Source organism: Odontesthes bonariensis, chromosome 3 (assembly GCF_027942865.1).
Source record: "Odontesthes bonariensis isolate fOdoBon6 chromosome 3, fOdoBon6.hap1, whole genome shotgun sequence".
Taxonomy (NCBI): domain Eukaryota; kingdom Metazoa; phylum Chordata; class Actinopteri; order Atheriniformes; family Atherinopsidae; genus Odontesthes; species Odontesthes bonariensis.
In genome coordinates, this window is record NC_134508.1 from 16,020,381 (window position 1) to 16,029,284 (window position 8,904).

Here is an 8,904-nt window from a genome sequence, read left to right on the forward strand (position 1 = left end):
TGGCAACGAAATGATGAATATAATGGAGCATTTTGGAGCTAAAAAGGCATATTTTTCTCAAAAATTAGAGCTTTGAATAGATGAATGCTTTAGCTAAAACAAGGTTTCTTACACTGTATGGCACTTTAAACGATGACAGTGTGTCAGTGGGGCTCCAAAATTCAGTTACTTCTGCTGTAAAATTGAAAACTTTGACCACTTCTTGTTTGCGTAGCCTCATGGCCACAGCTGCAACAACAAAGATTGTCAAAAACATCTAAAGATTAAGGGACATCTCAGTGGGCCATCAGCAGTTGTCTTTTATCTCACAGCGACAATCTGATGCAACATTGCAAAGTGTAGTCAAGGAACAGAAAAGGGTGAAAAATGGCACAGAACAACAGGGTACAGGGAGATAGAAGATATTCAGAAATCAAATGAAGAGGATTTAGCCAAAGAAAGGATGAGGGGAAAGCGTCATACAAAGAACTGCAAAAGAAATCAAATGAGGAGGAAAAAGCAAATAAAAACAAAGGGTGTATGTACTCTCAATGTCTGTTTCTGCATGTGTGTGCAGCTGTGCAGTGACGGAGTGAAGGGAGGAGTGAGCAGAGGGGGTCCATTGTGGGTCTTTGTGTGGCTCAGATTGTCCTCTTCTCTGGGAAAGTGGAAACTCAACACTCCTCTCCAGAGGTCTGGTTACCAGGTGAGAGAAGAGGAAAGAAAAGAGAGACAGTGAGAGCTGCATAGGTGTGGAGAACACGAGAAGGAGAGAGAAAAAATGTAGAGGTTTGGGGGCATGGGAGCTGGAGAGAGAGATATTGAGAAGTAAAGGACGAAACAGCATGAGGAAGAATAAACACTGAGATTTGTTAAAGCCCACGAAGAGGCCAAAAATCAATCAAGACTTCAACAATCCTGAATAAATAAAAAAATGTAATGCCAAACTGAGACCAGATTATGACTCATCTGAATATCTGTCATGAAAGCAATAATAATGAAACGATAACAAACAGTAATGATAATATTAGTAACACTAGGAGGAAGAAGGAGAAGAAATAAAAGAATTTGTGTTGTTTTTCTCAATCAACATGCATTGACAAAACAAAGCTGTAACTTTGTTGTAGAACAGCGCCTCCTAGTGTCCACTTATGGGACTTTCTTTCCCGACCCCTTTTAACTTGTGTCCTCCTTCGAAATGAAACAAACATCACATATTTTGTATCTGAAAATGTGCATTTATTGTCATAGTTAACTTTTTACAAACAATATATATATATGTAAATATCTTACATCTTTAACCCCAAACACCAAAGTTTGCAAAGTACAAAGAGGAGGTACGCCATCCAGTAAGAAAAAAACATTCCATTAAATTTCCAGAAATAGGCCAACTTGTGATGTTTTGAGAGATGCCTGATAACTAAATAAATGAAAAGTACCACCAAGTTGGTAAATAGTAATTTTTTATGTTTCTTCAAAATAAGGAAACTGCCTTGAATTGTTACAATTTGAATCGCATAATAATCAACCTTTATCTGATCGAGTTTCATGTTGCAATCAAACAGACATAAATGTAAAAGCAACAAAATATACATAGATAAAAATGAACAAAACCTTCGGTCAGGCTCCTCCACTCCAACTGTTGGTGTGTATCTTTGTGTATAAATGAGAGGGAGGCAGGGAGCAGAGTGCAGGAGGGACCGTGTGTGTTTGACAGGAGTGTTTTAGCGTCGATGTTGTCTGGAGTGGATTGTGGACGTGTCCGCTCTGAGAGCAGCTGCTTCTGACAAACACTGTGCAAAAACTGCGTGTGTCACTTGGGGATTGAGCGTGTGTCTCTTCAAATGTATATATGTGAGTGTGTGTGGGTGTGCTGAATGGGTGCTGCTAGGATACTTAAAAGGAGACGAAGCATTAATCTAAAGAGCCGTTTGGCCTGTTGGAAACACATGTTACATAGTCACTAGTTATGAGCCCTCTTTTGGTATCAAAGAGATCTGTCGACAATCAAAAATAGATTAATCAACCCAATTTTGGGCCTAAATCTGCTTCTTGTCTGTATGTAGAAGCAAAGACTGATGTCGACCCCCAGCAATACAAAATACAACCCCCGAAACTGATCACAATGTCTGCCAATTCTACTGCAACTTTACAAAAGGCAGCTCAGCCATGTGTGTTCCAGTGTTGGAGTTGTACGCTTCGCCATTGTGCATGCATGTGTGTCCGTGTGTATGAATAAATGTGAATAGATGTGTGCGTGCAAAAATGTGAGAGTGCATTTGCACGACGAGCAGCAGGCATCACTGTCCTCCGTTATAAGCATAGTCTGCCTTGTTGTGCATCACCAGTCTGTTGTCGACGAAATAGAAACTGTCTGACCGGGTTTCATGAGGACACTCCACCATCTGACGCACTGCAAAAAAAAAAAAAAAAGACAGTGTGTGCATGTAAAGGACCCAGCAAAGGATTGTAAACACGCATGCAAGCAGAACTTTGCAGTCACATCAATAACTAACTCAGTACCAAATGATTGTGTAGCTGTTGTTCAGTGGGAAGGGCTTTGATTCCTATAGATACCTCCAGTGCCAACAATCATCAACAATTCATCTCAGAATACGACATGACAGCCCAACCGGTGGTTTTGATACAGACTATTGTTAAATTACCAAAATAGCTTCATTAAAACTTTAATGTAACATGTTCAAATTAACTCTAAATCTAGACATGATGGTGCATCTAATCAGAACCCTCATTATGCCACGAATATCTCCAGCTAAATTATTAAACGTTTAGTCTTTATGGCTTAATTAATATATCGAAACACAAACAACTGTAAACAAGATCTCGGGGGCATCACTTCAAATTTTCCTGAAAAACTGGTTGGTCCCCCCAGTTTTTTCAGTAATTGAAAATGCATTTTAAACATAAACATGTCAAAAACACACAATTACTCTGTTCAGTCGGGAGTTAAAAGAAAGACCATACAAGATGTTTTTAAGACAATCTCCTCAACTCATTTTTTACCAGTGGATGAAATGTGGATAAACGAGTCAGATTAAAGTTTCATACAGAATAAATATGGAACTGTACAGGCTGAATGCTGCCAAAAAGGTGCTTCCAGGACATCCTAAAGGGGCGGCTGAACACATACAGTAATTATTCAGTAATTATATCACTTTGTGTTTGGTGTTTAAACTGATGTCTGTGGACGATTTAAGTCTTTTAGACATGTTTTCAAACAAAGAATGCTCAGTGCATTCATACAGTCATTATGTGGGATTTTTGTATGACCCCATATGAAAGATTTGTATAAGTTAGCCCATATAAGCCAAATTTTGAGCCTCTTTTTGTTCCACAATCAACTCTTTTTGTGTTTTTGTGTACAGAAGTTGGGTATTTTGTGTTAATCTCCCTTGGATGGAGAAAAAAAAAATTGGCATCAAACTTATACAGACTGTCAGGATTTAGGTAGCAACTTGATTTGGCTCATTCAAACACAGGCGCCTTAAATTAGCTTTCGGTTGACATAAGGCTGTAGATTTAGTTTCCTATGATGTGTCATCTTGCTGTGCTTGAACAGATATGGCCAGAGTGGAGAGTGAGAATGATTGCAGCTACCAGTAACGCTTCCAAAGTATATGCCATGAGGGTTTAGGATCATAACAAGCTCAACATCTAAGCCTACTATTTAAGAGGTGTTAGCAGTTCTAACAATATGACTTGTGCTTTTAATGCCACGAGGTGCGACAACATATAAACACATCGTTTACTCCACAGAGATAGGCAGTATTGTGAAAAAGTTAGTGCGTTACCTTGATGTTTTACAAGAAAGAAAAGAAAAAGGAGGAACCAAAGTCTAAATCAAGTTCTGCATTAATTACAGTGCCTTGCTAAGGTATTCATCCCCCTTGGCTTTTTACCTATTTTGTTACATTCCAACCTGTCATTTAAATGTTTTCAAATCTTATTTTATGTGATGGATCTGAACAAAATAGTATAAGTTGGTGAAATGAAATGAGAAAAATATAAATATATATTTTTTTTAAATGAAAATTAGCATGTGCATATGTATCCACCCCCTTTGCTATGAAGCCCCTAAAAAGTTCTGGTGCAGCCAATTACCTTCAAAAGTCCCATAATTAGTGAAATGAAGTCCACCTGTGTGCAATCTAAGTGTAACACACGTTTTCTGAAAGGCCCCAGAGGCTGCAACACCACTAAGCAAGAGGCATCACACCATGAAGACGAGAAGTACAAGTCAGGGTTTGGGTTATAAAAAAATACACAAATCTTCGATGATCCCCCGGAGCACCATCAAATCCATCATCTTCGAATGGAAAGAATATGGTACCACGACAAACCTGCCAAGACAGGGCCGCCCACCAAAACTCACAGACCGGGCATCAAGGATGGCATTAATCAGAGAGGCAGCACAGAGACCAAAGGTAACCCTGAGGGAGCTGCAGAGTTCCCCAGCAGTGACTGGAGTAAAATAAGCCATACTCTCCATAGAACTGGGCTTTATGGAAGAGTGGCCAAAAAAAGGGCACAACTTAGTGTTAAAAATAAGAAGGCACGCTTTGAGTTTGCCAAAAGGCATGTGGGCAACTCCCAAAATGTATGGAGGAAAGTGCTCCGGTCAGATGAGACTAAAATTTAACTTTTCAGCCACCAAGGGAAACGCTACGTCTGGCGCAAACCCAACACATCCCACCACCCCGAGAACAATATCCCCACAGTGAAACATGGTGGTGGCAGCATCATGCTGTGGGATGCTTTTGAGCAGCAGGGACTGGGAAACTGGTCCGAGTTGAGGGACAGATGGATGGTGCTAAATACAGGGATATTCTTGAGCAAAACCTGTGTCAGTCTGCCTGTGATTTGAGACTGGGAAGGAGGTTCACCTTCCAGCAGGACAATGACCCGAAGCATACTGCCAAAGCAACAGTCGAGTGGTTTAAGGGGAAACATTTAAATGTGTTGGAATGGCCGAGTCCAGACCTCAGTCCAATTGAGAATCTGTGGTTAGACTTGAAGATCACAAGCGAAAACCGTCCATCACGAAGGAGCTGGAGCAGTTTTGCCTTGAGGAATGGGCAAAAACCCCAGTGGCAAGATGTGGCAAGCTCATGGAGACTTATCCGAAGCGATTTGCAGCTGTAATTGCTGCAAAAGGTGTCTCTACAAAGTACTGACTTTAGGGGGGGTGAACAGTTATGCACGCTGAAGTTTTCTGTTGTTTTGTCCTATTTGTTGTTTGCTTCGCAATAATAAAAAAAATACATCTTCAAAGTTGTAGGCATGTTCCGTAAATGAAATGGTGCGAACTCTCAAACAATCCATCTCAATTCCAGGTTGTGAGGGAACAAAACATGAAAAATGCAAGGCACTGTACTTCACCTCCCAAAGTGTCCCTGCCTGGGAGGGGACTTTAGTATTTTCTTTTAATTATTGCAGTATTTTCTTTCAACCGGTCTGTCCCTTCATCTTATGTCAAATCTCTGCAGTAGAGGTCACTAAACACCTCTGCATTAAAGACAGACTTAGCAGAAAAAGTCAAAAAAATATATATTTCTGGGTCATCTATTACTATTATTTCTTTGAAGCCGTTGGCAAAGTGTGATGGTGCAGTTCTCTGCCCTGTAGTCTTGTATTTATCTATTTTGAGCTGCCCAGGACTGGTTGCAACCTCAGGGGCAGGAGGTGAGTCGCCACCAGCCAACGACAGAGCATGGCGGTGTGTGGACTATAAAAGTGTAGCATTCAGTTCACACTGTAGTCTCCTCTGTCCTGTCAGCTCTCACGTGTGCGCGTCTTACACACACGCACACAGAGATGCTTCCACATTTCTCGCAGGGCAGTGTGGAGTTGCACTGGAGTGTGGAAGTGTCTCTTTGTGCTTTAGAACGTAGGTGCTGTGAAATAATCTGTAAATAAGTCTGTATTTCTCTGATCTCTGTTTGGTCCGTCTTTTGCAGACCACTGCTGCCCCTCCTCAATTTGAACGTGAACTGCTCAACCCACAACAAACCATTAAATGATTAATAACAGCATCACAACTTGTATCTCCTCTGTGCTTCCTGTTGTTACAGTGCTGCCTGTGCCTCGCTTTATATGCTCTCACTGATGCTTGTGCAGTCTTCTGCATTACAGCCTCATTAAACATTAGAGAGGACCAGTTTGTTGTATGAAGCAGCTGTCACTTTTCCATGTGACAAGTTCGCCAAATATTAGCAGAGGGCGGGAAAGTTGTGAGCTTTCTTCTCATAGAATCATTTACATGCTGAGACTTCACCATGAAGAAGCAGCATTTAGCTGTTATGCTGCAAACAAGTGGAACAAACTGCCAGTGACATTTTTAAATCCAGGTTAAAAACATTTCTTTTCTCATGTGTCCATATGCATGAAATCTGCATGATATATTTTAATTTATCTGGACTGTTGTTTGTTTTTAAATTAATTTAGATTATTTTATTTGTTTCTCTTTATATTCTTTTATGTATTTTTAATGCTTCTTCCACTCCCTGCTGCAATGCTTTTATTTTATGTGAAGCACTTTGAATTGTTTTGTACATGAAATGTGCTATATAAATACATTTGATTTGATTTGATTTGATGTGGAACAGTTTAAACCCTTTTTTTTTTTTTTTAGGTTCCTTTGTTGGTTTCTAAAACATGACTCACCCAGGCTCTCAGACAGCTGGGGGAACTCGTAAATATGTTCACAGGTATTACGGCTGTTTGGGATACAGAAGCCAAAGTCAAAGTCAAAGCTCTTCAACAGCTGATCTCGAAAGTAGTGTCTCTCGATCATGCGGAAGTTGTTCAGAGGCCGGTTACCAACCGTGAATTCCACTCTGATTAGACACAGAAAGAAAATGTTGGGTTGAGGTGTTACAACAATATGTCCTCTCTGTAATTATAATGTCATTACAGTCGGTGCACGCAGAAAAAAAACAATCGGTGGGGTGTGTAGCTAATACAAGACAATGCTTCAATTGTTTTCAACGCTTGCCAATGGAACAGGTCAGTGCATTTTCCATAGGTGTGTGTGGATGACGCGTGAGTCACTCACGTGGCTCCCACGGTTCTCAGTCGCAGGAAGGCTGGTGTGAACTGGTAGCGCACAAATCGGCCCGCACTGGCATCACCCTCCCTGTTCTCCTCATCATCATCTGACAAAAGTAGGATTAGATCAAGACATTTTACACGATTCGTGCTGAAGGCCATTTCTACGGATGGCTCCCAATCCAGAAACCTGCTCGGAGTCATTCATTTTAAGGCAGCCAACGAGCAGCTGGCATAGGAAACAGACGCGTCCAATTCGTTTAACGCACACAAATTAAACAGCGCAAGGAGGGGGCGGGCGTGCTGTACCTGTATGAGGTGGTTTGGCAATCTCAAATAGGACGGAGTCGGTCTCCAGGTCTCTGATTTTGAAGCGTACAAAATCGATGTTAAAAATATTTTCCTCGGGTTTACAGAGGTACCCTGTAAAAATTGACAGAAGACAAGAGCAAAATACATTATTCTCCCGCCACTGTAGTCCGTTAGATGTCAGATAAACACACACACACAGGGTGCTGTATGAAAATAACTTGCCGAAACTCAAATGGTAATTTTCCTTATAGACATACACGTAGAAGTTTAATATACTTCTGGGTACGTCATCATAAAATAAGACAAGGGAACCTGTGGGCCTACTGTAGCATGTGTTATTCAATTTAGTCTCTACAGCTGAATTTTCTTTCACATTTCATGTGGTTGCCGCTGTGACAGCTATTATGTGGGCCATGACACACATAAAGACTCGTGCTGGGTTTTTTTTCCCTTTTACAGGAAACCACAGTGGCCTTCCTGACCAGTCGGGGCTTATGTGTGATTTATTAGTGGCATCTTTGACAAGTATGAAATCTTCATATTATATCTGCACACCCAAAGTGAAACCACAAAGCGCCTCACACACCCACTGTCTATTGAGCTGTTTGATCATAGAAACAACAAAGACCGTCTACTGACGTCCAACAGCTGTTTGTGTTGCCAATCATGGCCATGTCCTCAGAACATGTAAGACACCTTTTATCCCCATTTTCAAATGATAGGCGTCTTAGTCGTGTTTAATTGTTATTTGATCGTATTTCACATGTGGATTTATTGCACTCATTCACGTTTGGGTTCATTAATCAAGGGGATAGTCAGTTAAGCAGCAGCACGTTTAACAGCCAACAAGGAGACTCAAACCTCTCGTGGCTACTCGGAGTCCCAGCACATCCTCCGGCATGATGTGTCCGCTCTGTGTCCGCAGGTCTTCCTCCGTGACGGGCTTGCTGTTCACCTGACTCCTTCGGGACTTAAGCCTCTTCAGGACCCCCCCGCCGGGCTTGCGGTCCCGAGAGGGCGCCGCGGTGACATTTTCGGCAACAGGCGCTTCGCTGCGTGCTTTGGCTCCGCTCATCGTTGACTCTCGGTTTGGTTACGCGTTAACGAGCACCGGCTGTGTTCTCCTCGGATAAATGCTGGAAGAAGAGGAGAAAGATGGCGTCGCAGATGTCGAATGTTGGGAGAAGTGTCGGTGAACGGTCAAGCTCTTGGTTTTGTAAGCACATGCTGTACAGTTGCCATGACAACCGGTGAGCCAGAGGAGGATTTCAAGTGCTTCCTCAAAATGTCCACCAGGGGGCGACAGAAAACGGAGAGGCTGTTTAAGAGCTAGGACTGTGCTACTAATTTCAATAAATAAATATTTTATTCCCCTTTCATGGTGTGTAAAAAACCCTACTAATTATCAATTAACAATTACTTACTTGAGGCTTATCAATACTCCACTACAGTAACATGTTTAGTGGAGTGATATAGCGTAAAAAAAGTGAAAAGTCCACACCAACATAATGCTGTTTTAATTGTAATACCTTACACAAACTGATT

At 41.5% G+C, this 8,904-nt stretch overlaps 1 protein-coding gene across 1 annotated transcript; it reads right to left on the bottom strand.

Annotated features, from left to right (window-relative positions):
• Positions 1 to 1,210: 1,210 nt before the first annotated feature.
• On the bottom strand, positions 1,211 to 8,626 carry LOC142376868 (protein unc-119 homolog B-like). The gene is made up of 5 exons (XM_075460503.1): positions 8,221 to 8,626; positions 7,357 to 7,470; positions 7,055 to 7,154; positions 6,664 to 6,836; positions 1,211 to 2,392 (listed from the first exon to the last, which is right to left on the bottom strand). Exons 1-5 carry the CDS (start codon positions 8,432 to 8,434, stop codon positions 2,280 to 2,282), a joined length of 714 nt encoding a protein of 237 aa, XP_075316618.1. The 5' UTR covers positions 8,435 to 8,626; the 3' UTR covers positions 1,211 to 2,279.
• Positions 8,627 to 8,904: the final 278 nt, after the last annotated feature.

Excerpts from the sequence above, each read along its gene's own strand:
- LOC142376868 (XM_075460503.1), bottom strand. The coding sequence starts at position 8,434 with ATGAGCGGAGCCAAAGCACGCAGCGAAGCGCCTGTTGCCGAAAATGTC. Across the intron at positions 7,155-7,356 it reads TGCCAAACCACCTCATACAG|ATGATGATGAGGAGAACAGG; the intron begins GTACAGCACGCC and ends TACTTTTGTCAG. Across the intron at positions 6,837-7,054 it reads CTGAGAACCGTGGGAGCCAC|AGTGGAATTCACGGTTGGTA; the intron begins GTGAGTGACTCA and ends GTGTCTAATCAG.